We start from the raw sequence: 20,838 nt of genomic DNA, 5'->3' as shown, positions 1-20,838 counted from the left end.
CTAAAATGTTTTTTCCTTCCATTGGTATCTTATCGTAACTCATCATATTGTCATACCTTTACAAAGAAAGTAAAACTGAATGCTTGAATTTAGTTGTCTTTTCTTTTTGGGTATTACAAAAGGATGGACTTTTAATCTTTCCTATGTCCGTGTGTAATTAGCAGTAATTTCTTTTGCAAACTATAGCATAAAAATTTCCTTATAGTCTAAAGTATTTAATTTACAAAATACAAGAAAAGTACATACTTAGTTTTGTAAATTTTACAGGTAAGGTTGGAACATAATCAACAAAATTATTCAATTTATGGGCTTTAATTATGAATTAATTAAGGCTTCTCTAGACATTTGCTAATCTATTGGCAAGAAATGTTTAGCATCTAAACAAACTTTTTAAAATTTTCCCTTACATGGGTATCTCTAAAGATGAAATATCTCTTTTCCTTCTTTTCCTTTTCATTTATTCTTTTCATTCAAAAAAACACTGAGTACCTACTATATGCACTACCCTATACGAAACACTTTTTTGAGGAAACTGAAATTACTGTTGTTTAACATTTTAATCAACTCTATTGTGAATATCAAGTTTCTGATTTTATGTAGACATTTAATATTCGGAGTCATCTGTATTACAATGACACTTGGCTGATTTGGGGGATTTCACAAATGGAAATTGCATATTGGAAGAGATTTCAGTTTTTAGTATATTAGAGCAGATAAGGCATGCAGATTGCGCACCAGCAGACAACATTGACTTCAGAGCAGCAATTCCAAAAATTTTCATTTTTTTAAAGTATTTCTAATCGCCTTGTCCATGCTTCTTCTTAATTTGCTATTCTTTTTGCTCATAGAAGCAATTCTCTCACAAATTAGGCAGAGAGACAGACTTAATGTACATAAAGTCCATGTGTCTTCCTATTTAGGTTAGGCTATTAATGAAATTGTGGAATTAGTTGTAGAATCTTCTAGGACATGTAAGAGGAAAAGAATCTAGTAGAGAAAGAAATGACTATGAAGTGGACACACAAACTCTTAAGAGCATTGTTGGAGAAAATCAGCTCCAAGTTAAATGATCCTCCAGCTACCTCACTTGATGGGAAATTAGACAGATTAACATAACACATTAACAATGCAGAATAACACAGACTGGCTCACCTTAACTTACTGAGAAGGAACAAATAAAGAAAATTAAATTCAGCCTCAAAGGAGTAGGATAGGTATCCTTAAGACAGTAAGACACAATGAATGAATACATACTGGATTATTAAATGAGATGACATGTTTTTGCGTTTTGGGTGTAATGAAGCATTGAAAGATAAGTACTATTGAAAAATACCCTGGATTAAAAATAAAAAAAACCACAGGTGAAATAGGACAATAATTTTGTTTTCTGGCAATAATATAGGAATAAGTTTAGGAATGGATATTAGTCTTCCACATAAGATGTACAAATCAAGAAATAATGACCATAGGAAATATTAACTAAAGAAAGGCAAGAGAACTCCAAGTACAAGTGGAGCAGAGCTTTTCCTTCCTGTCTAGATATAAATATTTTTGAAGACTACATGTTTCTACAGAACCTAGTAAGTAGAACCTTTAAAATCAAGCCAATGGCAGATGCTAAAAGATAGACAAATATGGTACTTATGCTCAAAAATTTTGAGTATGCAGCTTTTCAGAAATTCTCTTTTTATAAATATAATCTCTTAATGACAATCTCATCACTACCAAAAAAAAAAATAGTAAAATTGGCTAAAAATTAAAGTGAATAAGAAAAATACAGATTTTAGTTAGGAATTAAAACAAAAAGTTGAGTTTGTTCTTGTACTTAAGGTAATTTGAGAAGTTACCTTAAAATGTTCTCTCCCATTAGTTGAAATTATTATGTTCTAGGAAAGGTTACTTTGAAGAATTGGGGTAAGCATTATTTCTCTGAGTGTGTGTGTACTATGTACTGGCATGTACATGGATGAATGATTAAAGTACTGTTAATAACACTAAATGAAGTTCTAGAACTTTTTCTTTTAAAAGGTTCCCATATATTTATAACAGTGATAAAAATGACAGAGTGATAACCTTCAGAAATGGGTTAATGTATGCCATAGGGCACGGTGATAGGCATATCAGAAGAGTAAAAGAAACTAAAAAAGAATTGGGAGACCATCTTCCCTGCCAAAGGCCAGTTCTTTGTAGATAGCCGTCAGTATTGGCTATTGATGATATAGGATTTAGGTTGCATATTTTCCACAAAGCTTTTTAAAAATCACTTTTTAGTTTAGTAAACATAAATAAACATATTAGCCTGCCACAGTGATGGCAGAAGCATTGTTAGGGTTTTTATAGGGAGAATAACTAAATGCCTTTCTTTTTTCTTTTTTATAGCAATCAGCAAGCCTTTTTACTAGAAAATGTCCCCTGCAATAATGCAAGCTGTGAAAGAGTTGGTCGTATGTTTAAAGTCTACTGGGAGCTATCGGATCTTAATCAAATCAAAGATGCTGTGGTTGCAACCTTCTTTGACATTTATGAAGATGTGAGTTCAGAGTTTTTCAGTATGTTTGGTTTTTAACTGCCATCTGCTTCTTCTCATTTGAGTTCCTCTTCAGTATTTGACCAGAAAATGTAGGTTTCCTAATGAAAACAAATATGTGAATTAAAGAAAGCCTTAATAGTGAATAATAAGGGCACAAATTCATTGATGTCTTTCACTGATAGAGGAAAAATGGCAACTATCTGGACTAGATTTATGCATATTTGGTCTTAATAGTCCTAAGTGCCGAAGCTGCTGGAATTTTATGTTCATATACAATATATCAGCTGTTTGGAGTTTTCATCAGAAGACTAGCAAATTTCACTACAGAAAACCCTTCAACCTATTGCAGAGAAAAGAACTTAGTTTTTATAAGCTGTGTAATTATGAAAGTAAGTTCATAGCCTCAAATTGTTATTCTACTCCAGCCCTGATTGTGAGGTAAGTTTGTACTTAGCTCAAGATGTCTCTATTCTGCCATTTGTAAAATGGAAGTACAGCTCTTTTATGATATCAAAGGTTGTAGAACAACCTTCAAAACTCCTAAATTTAATATAACAAAAAAGTATCATAATTACTCTTCTCAGACTACTTAGAAGATAAGAAGTAAGGAGTAGTTAAATGTCAATTTCTGTAAAAATTTGAAAATTATAAACCTCACATTAAAAATAAAAACAATTAGGATAATCAAGTCTCAACTTTCAGGTGTTGATTATCTCTGGATTTATTCAGGCCCTTCATCAGCTTCTGGAATTGCCTCTTACTGCCATTCTTTTATCTTTTTTTTATCAAATAGCACCAGAGGGAAGACTTTGAGAAGGGAGGTGAGGCTTAGGGATGCAGGAAGGGGTGGGATGAAGACTAGAAATCAGACAGGAACTCCTATTACTTATCTAAGCAGAGACAACAAATTGTTTCACTCAACACTATTTTTTTTTTTTGGTAACAATTATTTGTAATAATTATTTAAAAACTACATTGGGTTAAAATTCATTTAAACATTAGAAATACTTGTGGCCTCAGATCCTCTCAAATATTTTGTAAACATCATTATTTTCATTTTTCCCATGAGTTTTGTGTATTGGCATGGTCATTTGTTATTTAGCTTGGTGCCTTTGTAACCTTATGGTTTGATCTGTGTTTTTCCTCCAGGGTATCTTAGACATCATTGTTCTAAGTAAAGGTTATACAAAGAATGATTTTGCCATCCACACACTAAAAAATAACTTTGAAGCAGATGCCTATTTTGTCAAAGTGATTGGTGAGTATTCCCTTTTTAATATGAAATAGTAATATTAGGTTTGGAAAAATTCAGCAAATGTTCAAACACATATTTCCAATGGCTAAGTAAATGAACAAAATATATAAAGGCACATCAGAATTCTCTCCCTTTTTAATGTGAGAATATGTACTGTCTTTCAGGAAGAAAATCTAGTATCATATTTAGCGTTCACAAATCCATTAGCCTTTCTTAACATTGCCTTTAATGCTATTAATTTTCAGGATACATAATTAAGATTTAAATGTGATCAACTCTTTTGTGTCATGCATTTGCTAAAAATTTTTGTATTAAATAATTTTTCAAGCTTTTGCTTTTGAATTCCTAGAAAAAGCTATGATTGTTGTTGATGCTTGTCATATTGCTTCTTAAAAATTCTTCTTCAATCCAGGTGAAAAGAATGTTATCTCCCAACAAAAACAGATTGTGTTTAGATTGGTTAAGGAAAATTCCAATTTAATTTTCTTTTTCTGTAATAGATTTCACTTAAATCAAATTTTACTTTTATTTTTTATTTTTCTTTTTAATATTATGAACTTGGCAAACATCGATAGACATGAACATTTTCCTTATAAACAAACAGAAGAAAAGATTGCATTTGTACAGCTTGAATTTTTAAAAGTTATTTTAAATTTAATAACAATTCCATTCCTGCCCAGCTTCTCTATTTTACCATTATTTTAATGCAAATTCATCTTTAAACCATGACAAATTATTCTATTTAAATATCTTTGTAATCTAGTTATTCTGCAAACTAATGCTTTATTTCTTCATTTTCCAAGATTCACTTTTATGATTTTTTCAACCTGATAAATATAAATTGTTAAACAAAAAAATGTTGACATTTCTGTAATGATGCTGCTGGATACAATTAAATCACAAGTTATGGTTTAAACCCAAAGTTCTACCAGAGAGAATTCAATGAAATATAAATTGAAGTTTGTAAAGTATATAAATTGAAATGTATATTGAAATATAAATGTTAAAGCCTTGAAAAATCATTTATTGGAGCACTTCTGCAATAGTTTGAACATAGGATCTAATGAATAGAGATTCCTATTTTTTATTCATGCTCACAACATCTTTTCAGAAGTTTTAAGGTTTCAACCATAGTCTGTTATCAAAACTAATTGATTTCATAACCTGAATGTTAGAATCTAGTCTGCTTGATCTCTGCTCTGGAGGGATACCTCACTTCAGTCTGAAATTTTAAGTACATGTTAAAAGAATGATGTGTTTATTCAGTTTACATTATATCATGATCTAGATCAGGGGTCCTCAAACTATGCCCGCGGGCCAGATGTGGCAGCTGAGGATGATTATCCCCCTCACCCACGGCTATGAAGTTTCTTTATTTAAAGACCCACAAAACAAAGTTTTTGTTTTTACTGTAGTCCAGCCCTCCAACAGTCTGAGGGACAGTAAACTGGCCCCCTCTATAAAAAGTTTGAGGACCTCTGATCTAGATCTTTGAGTGGCAGAATGAAAAATTATTCACATTACCAAAGAACAGCCATGAATAGACCACATAATATATTTTTTAATATTAAAATTCTAAGAATAATGCTAAGCACTTAAACATTTAAAGTTTGAAAAATATTTTGCTTATTGTTACCTCATTTGGATCCTCTTAACAGTCATATGAGATAGCTACTGTTATTATTCCCATTTTACAGCCAAGGAACCTGAGACTAAGATAGTTTAACTCATTTGCCCAGAGTCATAATACCAATAAATGTAAGAAGTATCCAAAATCTATCTTCCTTACTCCAGGTGCAATTGTACACTGTGTCAATGAGATGCCTAAGCATATAGCCCTATGGCATCTTTACAAACAGTGGTCATGTGCTCTGACAGAAAGAAATCATAAACAGATATAAAAAGTTAGAAATTATATATACTTTACATACAGTAGTACTGAAATAGTAAAGCAAGTCAGCAAGCATTTATTAAATACAGACTATGTACCAGGTACCATGTCAAACTCTAGAGTACCAAAAAAAAAGGGTGGAGGGGGAAAGGGCAGCTAGATAGTGCAGTAGATAGAGCACCAACTCTGAAGTCTGGAGGACCTGAGTTCATATCTGGTCTCAGACACTTAACATTTCCTAGCTGTGTGACCCTGGGCAAGTCACTTAGCTCCAATTGCATCAGAAAAAAAAAGGGAAAAAACAGTCGTTCTTCTCAAGGAGCTCACAATATAATTGGAAAGACAACATGAAAAGAACAGTGTACAGACAAAATATGTAATGGATAAATTGGAAATGATCTCAGAGGGAAAACATTAACATTAAGAAAGATTTCTTGTAGAAAACAGGATTTTATCTGAGACTTGAAGAAGTGAAGAGACAGCTGAATAGAGAGAATTCAAATCTTGAGGAAAGCCATCAGCAATGCATGAGTAAAGAAATGAAATGTTTTGTTTGAGAAAAAACAAAGATAGCAATTTCATTGGATCGTGGATTATGAGTTGGTAAGATGATGAAGGCATGAAAAAGAGAGAAAATAAGGTATAAGAAAACTGGAAGGGTAGGGAAGACCAATTTATGAGAACTATGATTGCCAGACAAAGGACTTTATGTTGGATCCTCTGGATCCAATAGTAATAGGGAGTCTCTGGAATTTATTGAATAGAAAAGAAATGGTGTCGTGATCAGACTATGCTTTATTATCACTTTGAAAGCTTGAGTGGAAAAAGAAGTTCAGAAAGACTTTGGGCAGGGAGACTAACCAGAAGACTTATCAGTAGTTCAGGGTAGAGGTATTAAAGACCTACACCAGAGTGGTAGAAGTGGTAGAAGAGAGAAGGGGCTATATTCAAGAGACATTATTAAGGTAAAATTAATAGAACTTTGCAAAAGATTAGGGAAGAGGAGAGGAAAATGACAAGTAGAGGTTGACAACTAGGTTGCAAGCCAGGGTCACTGGGAAGATAGTGGTACCTAAATAATAAAAAGAATGTGGGGAGACGAAAAAGATGAGTTCAGTTTTAGACACAGTTAAAGATGTACCCTAGATTTCTAATTGAAGTTGTCTAATAAGCAGTTGAAGATTCAATACTAAAAGTTAGAAGAGAAGGAAGGACTGGCTAAATAGATGAGTTATCTGCATATAGATATGATATTTGAATTAATCAGGAGCTGATGAGATCACTAAGTGAAATAACATAGAGGAAAAAGAAAAGAAGAAGGCTTAGGACAGAGGTTTGGTGAATCCTACTATCCTCACATAGTGTGTATGACCTGGATTAAAATTAAAGAGAGCAGACTGAAAAGTGATCAGACAAGTAGTAGGAGAATCCATGTCTTAAAAACCTAAAGAAAAGAAAGTATCAAGGAGAAGAGGGTAATCAAAGGCTGTAGAGAAAAAAATTAGTAAAAGAAAACATCTTGACAAGTAAAGGAGAAATAAAGAAATTTGAAAATAAAGATTGTAGAAGTAATAAAACTAAAAGCACATATTTTTTAAAATAATAGCAAAATTAATTAATCAAGAAAAATGGCAAGGTTCAAGAATCCCTTACTGCTGCGGTCACCATGATTTGGGCAATTCATGGCAGTTGCTGATCTGGTGTAGTCCCCACTTTAATGCCTTATTGAGGATAAGGGTTAACAAGGATAAAGATAAACAAGGGTTCTTAATTTGAATTCTAGTGTGAACTTGTTTTCTAATATCTTGATAATTATATTTCAATGATAATTAGTTGCTTTGTAATACTTTAAGTGTGTGTGTGTGTGTGTGTGTGTGTTTAATTTTAAAACTTTGTATTTAAAGGAGACTTCACTATACTGATCAAAGGGTTTATTAAACAAATAAACAAAAAGGTTGAGAATCTCTGTCCTAGACTCAGATGGCTCCATATCCATATCCAGTTTGCATAGTTCTTCTTTTGTTATGCACACTTGGGTTTCAGGGGCATAAAGGGTAAAATAGGTAGATGACCTTATTTTATTAGGAGCTGCAATTCTCAGAAAACCAGATTTTTGTAAAGAGCTTAGGACAGTTCCTGGAACATAATAGGAATTACATAAATGCAAATGCTTATTGTCTTTCCTTCTCCTCTCTCAGCTTTATTGAAGAAATATTGTAAATGGGTTTCTTGAAGCATTTACCTTCTCTGTTGATAGCCCCATGGAAGTAATAGAACAGAATGGCAGATTGGCAGACAAAGCCCATGAAAAACAATTCATAGGATGTAGCAAAGTTCACGTGCCCAAATGCCAAATCTTGTGCTGCCTGCCAAGCTTTCATGTATTTCTGGTTTTGAACCTCTTTATCACATGACAATTATAAATGCTGATACCTAAGGGAAGTGAATGAGTTATTACAAAAATATATAAATAAAAAAACAATACCAACAACAATAATAGAAGTCATAACAACCTAATGCCAGAAGAAATTGAGCAAGCTAATTATAGGGGGAGGAAAGGAAGGAAATTTTGCCACATGGATTTTCAGATAAATTCTGTAAAACATTTAAAGAATAATTCTTGTTCTCCAAATTATTCTCAAAAATAGAAATAGGAAGCATTCTGTTACACAGTTTTTAATGGGAAAACATGAACCCAATTCCTGAGTAAGGGAGATAGAAAGCAGAGGAATAAATCTATATATCAATCTCAATAATCGATATTGATTGCAAACTTTTAAATACAATTACAAGGAGAGAACAACAGTGTGAATAATTCTCTGTGGCCAACTTATAGTCATACCAGAAATATAAGAATAGTTTAGAATTAAGAAAACAATTAGCACTAACAATAAATATATAACAAAGAAAAGAAAAACAACAAGATTATTGTCAATAAATTCAGAAAAAAAGATTTTGACCAAATTCAGCACTATGTTTAAAAAAATAAAAAACAACTAAAAATTTAAAAATCATATTCTGGCAAAACCATCTTTAATGTGATTTAAAACATATTTAAAGTTCTAATATTTTCAATGGAGGGCTATCAGAAGCTTTCTCAAAAGAAATTTAGATAAGGCAAGGTTGTCCCACCCTCCCTGTTTACATAGTGAAATGCTATCTATAACAGTCAGTCAAGAGAATAAATGTAAAGGTATCAATCAAAACAGCAAAGAAAAAATAAGATATACTTATTTGCAGATGACAAAATGATGTCCTTTTAAGACCATGGAGAATCAACATAGAAACTCATTGAGATGATTAATCATTTCAGGAAAATATTGATATACAGAAGAGTAACATGAAATAATAAAGTACAAGCCTCATAGCAAGGAAGACTTAGGTTCAAATTCTACTTCAGACAAAAATACCCAAGTATTTCCTGGACAATTCACTTTTCTTCTCAATACCCAATAACAGAAGTGTTGAACACAGTCCATATGCAGCCCACAATATTCCCAAATGTGGCTCAAACCACATGAAAATGCAATTGGGAAATACTTAACAAAGTAAATAAAAGTACTATAAAACATAGATAATATTAATATATGTTTTTCTAAGCCAAAATACAATTCACAGGGATACTTACAAATCTCTGTCTAGTAGCCCCCATTTCTAATTGAATTTGATAGCATTGGCTTAGGCAATGCTCTAAGTTTTAAGTTACAAAATAAATGTACAGAAACTATTAGCATTTCCACAGGATAGCAACTACCAAATAAATAAAATGTCCTAATTAACATGCACACAAGATTTCTATAAATGCAACTAGAAGCTATTCTATGAAAATAAAGGAGAGACAATTAGCAAGATATTTGTGGTCATGACTGTGGCCTGTGCCAATTTAATCAAAAAATTTAAAGATCTTCCACAATGCTTATTACACTACAAAGAGTATACTTTTTATACCTAGGCAAAGTAACAAAATCATATAGAAAAAGAAAAGGTCCAGAATCACAAGAGAAATAAAGAAAAAAGTATGAATGGAGGGAGACATAGTTCTTACTACTAGACCTCAACCCTATATTATAAAGTAGTAGTCATCAAAACTTTGGAATAATTAAAAAGAAAAATAGATTCATGGAGTACTCCAGAAAAGCAAGAAACAGAATGACTACAAAACAGTAAGTAGCCCATTTAAGAATATAAATTACTACTGAAAATTTCCTACTGAAAAGATTTTTCAATTCAATGAAAAAAAAAATCATTAGCATAGGTTTTTAGTTAATGTGTAGTTAATATGTTAGTTAAATAACAGAATCATATAAATTACTTTGGAGTAATTTCATCACATATTTGTTATATCTTACAATGATAAGTTTAAAAATGAAGAATTTTTTTATTGCTTTCAGGAGAATAATATAGAATCACAGATGTAAAGCCAGAAGCAACCTTATAGTCTATTTAATCCAAAAACTTCTTTTTGCAGATAAGGAAACTGAGAGCCAGAAAAGTGAAATACCCTAGCCTAAGGTCACACAGATGGTAACTGGAACATCTAGGATTTAAACCCTGAATACTCTAACTTAAACCTGATGCTCTTTTAATTTGATAGTTATACAGTAGAAAGAATATTCAGAATATTAAAAAAAAGAGCAAAGTATATTTTGCAAAAGTATGATGCATATTTATCTATATTTTCTGCAAACAGATGCCTACTTTATTACCAAGCATCAGAAAGCTTGATAAAAGCAATTCAATTGCATGACTGAATTTCCAAGGCATGGATTTATGTGTGATTTTCCAACAATTTGACTTAATTGACCAGCACATTCTGTGACATTTGCCCTCATATGAGGAAAGTTCCATCATGTGAAGCCTCATGTTTGTTTTTTGTTTTTGTTTTTGTTTTGGAAAGAACTAAGTGCCAGTAAAGAGGGAAAAAACTTGTCATGTGTAGCAGCACTCTATAGCATGGAGATCCCATGCAGAGATCCCAGCCTAAGGATCTTTTCTTAAGTTTCCTCTAAGAATATGATCACATTCTCTTTTTCATATGAGTTTTAATACCTAAGGTTATTACTTCTGAAGTGATTGAAAACTGAAAGTTGTTCTGACTTCTGCTAATAATGGACACATATATTTTTAAATTTGTATCTGATCCAATATTATTTCTCTGTTTTTGTGAAACTCCAGTTCATTGAGATAGATAGGTGGAAAAGGAAAAAGTAATGAAAGTTCATAATATAGATCCTCACTTAAGCATCGGAGAGACTTATTTTCTGAGGAATTTAAGAGATGTCACTTGTAAAAAATTAGCAAGTTCTGAATATGAGATAGATTTGAAAGAACCTAACAGTGTATTCTTTAGTAATAATAATAATCCACTACATTTGTGTGGTGCTTTACAGTTTTCCAAATTTTTTCTGATTCATTCCCTTATTTTATCCTTTCAACAATTTGATAATTATCTCGTAGGAACTGATAGTCTTCCTAACTTTTAAATAGGCTTAACATCAAGAAAATAATTGTTATTAAAAAAAAAAAAGCCAAGAATACACATGACCCAATAACAATTGTTATTATAGTCAATATAACAAATCCATGTGCCTTTCTTTGTTCCCTTATAGCGAGGCTTATCCTAAATCCTGATCACAATGCACAGAATGAGGTAAAGGTCTTGCCTTGTTAGAGAAGCAGTGACCCCTCTTTCTCTAATTGCTTTAAAGCCAAATGTCTCTTTTACGTTTCACAATCTCTGACTCTCTTCTTTCCTCTTTGGCTTCATAACCTTGTTTTTCTCCACTCACATAGCTTAATTATGACTATACCCATCACCCTTGGGAAACATCAGTAAGCCCAACACAGATGGATAAATACTGATGTCAAACTCAAATAGAAACAAATCTCTACAACCTCCTATTGACTTAGAAAATTACAAATTGGCATTATCTGTGTTGTATTGTATTTTTTTATGTTGTTTTATACTTCCTAATTATATATTAATTAGGTTCATCCTACTTGAGAATTTGGAAAAACCCCTCCAATTATGATTTTTGCATCACTTCTATAATCTCTATTTTACAATTGAAAAAAAAAAAATCAAACATAGAAAACTTAAGTGACTCACCCTTACTCACATTAAGTGGGAGGGAGAGCCAGAACTAGAACCCAGTTGTAGTAGTCCTTCCATATATCATATATGATAAACACTATTACAAGGTAAAGTATCATATCTTTAAAATCCTACCATGTCACATTTCATGAGTATTAATTCTGTTTAATAATAGCATGACATTCTTTGAAAGAACATATTTCAAATCTTTTGTTCAAATAAATTTTGTGCAATCCTTAGAATTTAATTATGACTTGAAAGATGACAGAAACAGCAAGACATACTCTTGGGCCACTTCTAAGTAGGGCTATTTGACCTTTTTTTATTATGATCTACCTTTTGCTCAATATCTAAAAGCCAAAAAAGAAAGAGAATAATTAATTGTCTGCATTCTTATCCTGTGTTTATTTACTCATGATATATAAATTTCACCAATATAATAAAAATCTAGTAACTATATTATATTCATGATATTTGGCATCAAGATACCCATGTCTGTTTGTTAACTAGACACCACATATAATAGAAAATTTTATTATATTATTGGAAATAAAAATAATATAATATAGAACAACAGTGATCTGGAACAACTTAGAAGATGACTTCCGTAACAAAAGGTATGTTTTTATATATTGCCTTTAACAATAGAATATATATATATAATAGCCTTATATGTAATATAGACTGTTATCATAGAATCATAGCATCCTATATATTTGTTATCTCACTGATCAAGAATATTTCCTTCAGTGATATACAGCACTACCCATTAGTGCTCTCTCCATTCTATATTACTTTTGTTTATATCTACCCATAAATTCATCACAAAAAAATCCATACAATATACTTAGGATTATCCTTTAGATGCCAGAAAATTCTGAGGGGAAATTATAAATTTCACATTCTATTAGCCATATTTTTAAGTAATTTTTCAGAGATTACCTCTCTTTCATATAGCTGCAAGCATCATGTCAGTGCAAGTTAAACATTTTAATTACAGTTTTATTTAATTCTATAAACAACTCACCCTCTAGAATAAATTATACTTTATGCATTTCATTAATATTTTGTAAATAAGATATTTCTGGACCAACTAGTGGAAATAGTACTTGAACTGGAAGTTATATTAACTGAGTTATATCCAATTATATAAATCAGTCAATCTACAAACATTTATTATATGTTTGGTGTTTCTAGGCACTATGCTAAACAGGGTTCTTACTGTTAAGGGATTCTAATAGGGAAGGTGTATGCAAACAACAATTTCCACATGTAACTAATTCATTCTGTGACCTTACAAAAGTTAACTTCTCCCCTCTGGACCATGATTTTCTTAGCTATCAGATGAAAGTGCAAAACATGTTGTGACTATGAAATCTCCTGGGATATTGATAACCACTTTTCTAATAAACTATATAATAGCTGTTACATATGCTGAATGGAGGGGTCACTTAGATAGTATAGTAACATCCTGTAGTCAGGAGGACCTGAGTTCAAATTTGGCTTCAGGCACTTGCATTTACTAACTGTGTGACCCCAGGTAACACACATAGTCCTAATTGTCTTGCCAAAAATAAAATAAATGTCAAATGTCAAAGCTATATTAGAACTTCTGCCTGAGTGGATAAATATAGCTACTTTTAGAACACTGTTAAAATTTGAACTCTTAGAGCATGCCTGTGAATCAGTTTGATCTTTACATGACTGTACTGCTAAAGAAATGAGGCTTAGAGGGTGTGTGGTTTGGCAGAGGTTAGCTGGTATGTCAACTCACAGTATTTACTGTGAGTCCTAAATTGCTTACTATAGAAAGATCTAAAAATAAATAAATAAATTATTCCTTCTCCATGAATCTCAGAATTAAAGTCAATTGTAATTGGAAAAGATAAGAATAATGACCTGTTTTTTGTAATACTTCCAGGATTTTCACTACCTATACCCCTCTAATCTCCTGGGGAAGATTGGGTTCTTTATATATTTGCTACACACACACATAGTATGATTCTTTCAATAAACTCATAAACATTTATATAAAAAGTGTACATTTTTCCTAAACTGTTGGACAGTGTTTGAGGTTAGGCTTTTAATAGAGTAGTAATAAAATAGCTGTGATGATTTTAATATTCCTTTTCTATATTAAAATTATATAGCATATATGAAATTTTGATCCTTATATCACCTGGGAAATTATATTTCTACATTTATTTAGGAGAATACTGATACCTCAATTATTCATATCCTTGACATTATAGATTATAATTTAAAATTGACATTTGAAGGGAGGCTATCACAATCTACCCTTCCACTCACTTTTCCCCAGTCATCAAAAAGAAACATTTAGGAGGGGGAGGTCATAGAAGATAGTGCATCTTCATTTCCCAGGTACTCAGTAGCCTTCTCTCCACTTACATAAGCCACTTCTCTGAATTACTTAATCTCCATGCTTGTCCTCTCTCCCTTCTCATTCCAATCTACTTTTCACAAAGCTGCCAATATAAAATTGCTACAGCACAGACTTGACCAGGTATGTCCCTGCCATTCTCAAAGACATTCAGTTATTTTTCCATCACTTCTAGGATAAAGTGGAAATTCCTCAGCCTAGTATTTTATGAATTGAACTCCAGCCTATCACCCAAATTTATTTCATACTACTCTCCTTCATTAACTTGATATTCCAACAATATTATATTATTAGCTGTTTCCTGAACCTGACAAGTTAGGAGAGCTATTTTTTCCCACTAGACAATCCCATCAAGTTATTGAGAGAATTAAATGAGGGAATGAGTGGAAAGGACTTTGAAAACCATAAATTCCTACCCAACTATAAAGGATTGTTATTATCAATAGAGGGTACATTGAAAGCATTTAATTAAGTTGCACTGAATTGAATTGAATCAAATGAGACATTCCTAAGCCCATCCAAAAATCTATGGATAGTTATTGTTACCCACAAGTCTAGAAAAGGAAATAGCACCAGAGAAAGGGGTGGATTTGCTAAAAATTATACAGTGAGTAATAGAATTGTGATTAAAATCAAGAATCCTAACTATTACTATTATGTGGCTTATGATATGCATCACATCACAGAGAAGATCTTCCCATTTATATAGTCTCTCTGTGTCCTTCCCAAAAAGAAAAGTGATCCTTTTATAGATCATCCAATTTCCATATCTTTAATCTGTATGAAAATACCATCATCACGTAATTTCATGATTATTTCAAATGGATTGAAGTTGCCTTTTTATAGCACTGAATCTCTCCATTTCTAATCTCAGTTTTACTTCAATTTCATTAACTTTAGATGATGTTAATTAAATTAATTAAATAGCCACTTATTCAGAATACAGAAAAATCTATATTCACTTACAAGCTGCTTTCTCTTTATAATTTTACTAATATCTTTTTTAAACAATGAAGCTAATTAATGAAAACTTAAAAACAAAAAAATAAGGATTATGTTCATGCTAAATAAGACTCCAAGTCCAACTCAATATATTTAGGGATTTTTACATGAGTTCTTTGAGATCATGTAGGCATCCATTATTGACTCTTTTAAAGTATTAATAATATTACCAGTGGAATAAACAAATGAATAAGTTCATCCATGGAATTATCTTATTACATCTGGCTCACATTTTTCAATATCTTCAGATGAACATTGTTTATAATATGACTGAAAGCAACACCAAACTTTTCTTGCAAGCCATATAGCTCTGCTATGTGTGTAATTAACCTTTATATATATATATATATGATTCCCATTAGAATTAAAGTAGCCGATCTTGTATTTCTTAGCTGATGTTAATTTATTTTTTCTTTCTTTAGCATTCACTGACTTCTAGAAACCATTGAATGACTTTTTTAAGTTTTTCTTTATTTTAGCAGACTTTTGAAAGACTTTAAACTAATATGATACCAACAGAAAATGTGGTATCAAAAATGAACTTGAGGTTTATCTTCTAACAAATACAATAACCAATCATTACCTTGTGCCAGGTTCTGTGAATGCTGTTATAAAAAATGAAAAATCCCTCCTCAAGAAGCTAACAGAGTATAATGGACTTGTTTCACTATGGTAGTATATAGTGTATTCAATGCATTTCACAACTACATTAATGCAGTTTTACTTTTCCTTTGTATTGACCTTTTATGACTAACTTTTAATGCCTCTAGTAGAATACTGTTATATCTGTAGGGTTTCAAATCAATTCAGCAAATGTATAAAGGCAGTAGGATTACAAAAAAACAGTTCCTCAAGGAGCTTAAATTTTACTAGAGAGATATAACTTAATAATATACAGATAAGCAAGTAAAAAGTAATTTGAGAAAGTAAAAAATACTGGCAACTGTGAGAACAAGGAAAGCAATGTCAAATTACTGAGGTCTGAAATCTCCAGTAATTTCTGACAAAGATATAAAAGCTGAGTTGGCAGAATGTCTGCAAACTGGTATTTGTGTAGAGATAATAGAAGCTAATAAGATTGTTGAGTAGAGGAGTGACATGATCAGACCTGTATTTTAGAAATATGATTTGATAGTTACGTGGAGGATGGTTGGAGAGAGGAGAGACTAGAGATAGGCTAATGTAGTAGTTGAAGAGAGAGGTAATAAGAGCTTGAATTACCGATTGTGGCCATATAAATTGAGAGTAGTATAACATATAAGAAAGACATTGCAGGAAGAAAAGTGATAAGGTTTGGCAGCTGATAAGGAGATGTGAGAGAAGAATCAAAGAGGTCACTTGGATCCTTAGATGTTTGGAATGAGCAGGTTTTGAGAGAGTAAAATAATGCGTTCCATTTTTTACATGATAAATTTGAGATGCCAACTAGAATTTCAAGTTGAAATGTTCAGTATTTAATTAACAATCCAGGACAGAAGTTTTAGAAAGAATTTAGGATTAGATACATAGATTGAATAAACAAGAATCAATGAGACTGATGAGAGAAAAACAGTAGAGAGAGGAGGAAAAATGACTCAATACAGAGCTTTAGTAACCACTCTTGCTTTGTATACAGAAGAGAAATAATGACTTAAAAAGGGAGCTTACGAAAGAATAAATCAGACAGATAGAAGGAAAACCAAGAAAAAAAGTATCACAGAATCAAAAGGAGGGAATAGCAGTTTTAAAAGTTACACAGAAATTAAGGAGAATAAAGTCTGAGAAAAGGCTATCAAAGGGGAAATTAAATTTCTTCAGGCGAGAAGAGACTTGAGACAGGAAAAATAATCAGGGAACTATTACAACAACAGTTGATAAAGACCTAAAGTAGGGTAGGGATTGCATGTTTAAAAAAAAAAAAGGATTTGGCAAGAAATTATTAAAGTTGTATGAATAGAAAGAAGGGGTATGATAAAAGAAAGTGCAAAATAAATTTTAACAAGTGATTATATATGTGAGGTGGGAAAAATCAAAGATGACACAAATTGTGAAAGTTTGAGTAACTGGAAATATGAGGAGTGACCTCAACAGTAATAAGGAAGTTTGAAAGATTAATGGATTTGAGGCACAAAAGATAATGTAATGATAACTGTGATCCAAATTACAGTTCACCCATGACTACTCATTTGGGATACTTACTCTGAAATGAAGTGGAGCTTTTTCCACCAGTCACTGCTTCCAAGTTCACAGTTCTCTCCTTGCTTGCCATGGTCACTAGGTGATCTGTGGGTAGGAGGTATAGGCAGAATCTTCTTTATGGCATCAGGCAGAACCCAGGGAAATGGTTAGTTTAGGTCATTTCTGTCTCAAAAGGTTAACAGTAAGATCAGAAGCATGAAGCTTGGCACAGCTTGTACAGCAGAGGGAGAATAGAACAGTAGAATGGTAGAATGTTAGGTGATAATGGGTATATATAAATGTATGTGTGTTGAATTTGTCCATGATCCTATAATTCTTTAGGGTCTGTTTATGAATCCTAATTCTGATAATACCACCATTTCCACTTCATAGTCCCTATCACTATAAGATATATAGATATAGATATCTTATACACACATACATATGTGTGTATACTGACTGCCTTGCTAAATGAACCATTCATACAACTACATATAATAATCTGGAAAACAGTTACTCTTCATCTACTTGATTTTTCCTGTGTGGATTTCTAGGGACAGATTCTTGTAAGTTCTTATTTAGAAGCCTGTGCAGTATTAGAGGGATTGATGTTATCAGTACAATGCTATTTGCAAAAAAAGAACATCTGCAGGATCTATTTTATCCTTGTTACAATCAACAAAGAATCCAGATTGCAAGCTACCCAGATAGCAATGGAGAAAATCATGGGAGCAAATATCTTGCTAATGATAAACTGCTATGCAGCAAAAATAAGGATATTCTACATGTTGTGTTAGCACCCATATAATTTTAAGAGAAGGCTGCAAGCATGTTGAGTTCTTGTAAAGGATTTCTGAGAATACAGGGATAAGAATTATCTAAGATGAGGTATGGGTGGTTTATAAACTGCCCTTACCCACCTCAATGAGATCCCAGATCCATTAAAATCTAGCATCATGGGACTTTGAGTTTACACATCTTTTCTAATTATACTACCTCAGGTACATAATAAGCTCTCACAACACATTCCCTACCATTTTACTGCTAGGAAAAGTAAAGCTCAGACAGAAGGTGCTACTGCCAAAGCCAAAATGTCAGTTTTGCTTATATTTTTTACTTGATGCTGTTGTATTTATGCAAGAGCAGTATATCCTCCAGTGCTGAATAAAACACATTTGTTTTCTGCTCTTGCATGATTTCTGTATTCTCTGTGGTAACCCAGGAGATTTAGGGAAGTAGATTAGTCCTTCATTACTTATTACAGTAACTGCATGAATGTCACTGAAAAGGTCAAGCACTTTTATAGTTGAGACATTATTTGAGCACAGGTTAACCTTTATGATAATAACATATCTAGGTGTTCTGACCAAATTCTTAATTAAACAACATTCTCAATTAAACAAGAGTCCTCTTGCTGACACTGAATTGATGTTGAAAGAACAGGTGGTTCCTTTTGGAATTTTTTTTTTAAGTCTAAGACCAAATAAAATAATCCTCACATTCCATTTATATTCCATGGGCAGTTTTTCTTTTGCCACAAATGTATTGATTCAAAAGCACTTTATAGGTAGAGCTGATTTCATTAAATAAATTCTGTGGGGGAAAAAAAACAAAGCTTTAAGTGGCTAAGTATTTTAGTATTGTGATCATGTCATCTTAAAGTTAGAATGAAAAACACCAACAGAAAGACAAATCTAGTTGCACAGACATTTTTTTAATGGAAATTACTTTTATAAGGCAGGAGTTAGCAATAAATATTTTTTATTGTTTCTAAAATGTTGCTATAGAAGTTCTGATTTTTAAAAAATTATTTCAGAAAGTTGGTGCTAATCCATTGATCTATTGATTTTTCAAATATTTTAATTACAAAGTTAGGATTTGTTTTCACTAGTGCCTCTGATAATGAGGAGTAAGAGACTCCAAAGAAAATTTCATGGATAGGAATTTTAGGGAGAAATTTAGTTCTCATCTTGAATTATCATGTTGGCTACTGCCACCATCTCTTAGACTTCATTTTTTCATTCCTGCATTCAATAGACATTATTAGCTATCTACCATGGTACCTTACATATCTCTTTTTTTATTTTGCTGTCAATGTTAAATGTTAAATGATTCCCCATGTTCACACAACTAGAATATACCAAAAACAAGATTCAAACTACAGAGGTCAAAACAGAATCTATATGCATTAATCCATCCTGCATCTCATCTTGCACATAATAAGTGCTTAAAAAATATAAGCACTTTACAAAAAAATTATTTGATCTTCATAACAATCCTGGGAAGTTGGGGCTATTATTATCCCCACTTTACATTTGAAGAAACTGAGGCAGACAGGTTAAGTGATTGCCTAGCATCACACAGCTGGTAAATGTCTGAAGCTGGGTTTGAACTAAGTTCTTCCTGATTCCAGGCTCACCACTCTACATTTTGCATTGAAATGAGATCATATTATGGACATAGGCATGATAATAATGTGAACAACAGATTTCCTCTTAGGTTCTGGGGCAGGAAAGTGGCATAATGAAGTAAATGTCATACAGGCAGTACTCCCACTGAAAGGAATGTGTATATCATGGTAGACTAAAGACAATGAGACCCAGCTATATAAGCCTTATACTGTAATATGATTCGGCTATGAAGAATACTCAATATACAAGTATTGGCAATGTTAATGGAAATCCTCAGGTAGGTCTTCCTGAGTCCTGGGCTTGTTCTCTATTATGGAATACTGATGGACATTTCTATAATTCTGTCTTAGTAATTCTACTTTTTGCTTGTACAAAATCCAGAATAAATTGGGGAACTTATCATTAAGCCATTTTTATCATTATTCTTTGGTAATGAGCATAAGGAAGTGAACATTTAAACTATGGATGGTTACATCTTAGTCTATTAGCAAATTCAGTAACAAAAAAACAAAGAAGTCAGATAAACTTAGATGAAGTCTCTATTTTTGAAAGAAATTTTACTTAATGAATAGCATTCTGCTAAGAATTAATAATGGAACAATCTGCTAGCTAATGAGAACTTTTTATTTTTCCCATTTACAATTTCCCATTACAGATATTTTCTTTGATATTTATTCATTCGCTAAACATTTATTAAGTGTTCAATGGCTTTTGATTAAGTATATGAAATCTTCCCCTAAGAAAGGTGTTATTGTATCAGAGAAAATAATCATGACCTAACTAATTAAGTCTAATGTTCAATATATAAAATCCATAATATATAAACTGTAATATATAAAAACCACGTATTTTACTTGGGGTTGGATGGGATAGGATTACTGATGATATAAAGGAAAAGAAAGTAAGGAATAATATTATGTATATTATATTTGTTTTGTGTGTGTGTGTTTATATATCATATATAAATCAAAGATTTGGTCATCTTTAATATTTTTACAATTATATTCTGAACAATAACTTGTCAATCATATATGAAATAATTGGCCACTTTAAAGATCAATGGAAAAGTTCGTTTGAGATATAAAAAGTTCAGTGTT

At 31.9% G+C, this 20,838-nt stretch overlaps 1 protein-coding gene across 1 annotated transcript in view; it reads left to right on the top strand.

Moving 5' to 3' along the window:
• ITFG1 (integrin alpha FG-GAP repeat containing 1) overlaps window positions 1-20,838 on the top strand; it is a 298,986-nt gene that overhangs the window by 207,314 nt on the left and 70,834 nt on the right. The window contains exons 11-12 of the mRNA XM_051979798.1: window positions 2,380-2,530; window positions 3,680-3,788. Of these exons, the coding sequence (XP_051835758.1) occupies window positions 2,380-2,530; window positions 3,680-3,788 (260 nt within the window). The remainder of the gene's footprint in view (window positions 1-2,379; window positions 2,531-3,679; window positions 3,789-20,838) is intronic.

Source organism: Antechinus flavipes, chromosome 2 (assembly GCF_016432865.1).
Source record: "Antechinus flavipes isolate AdamAnt ecotype Samford, QLD, Australia chromosome 2, AdamAnt_v2, whole genome shotgun sequence".
Taxonomy (NCBI): Eukaryota; Metazoa; Chordata; class Mammalia; order Dasyuromorphia; family Dasyuridae; genus Antechinus; species Antechinus flavipes.
This window is presented reverse-complemented; position numbering and strand designations above follow the sequence as displayed.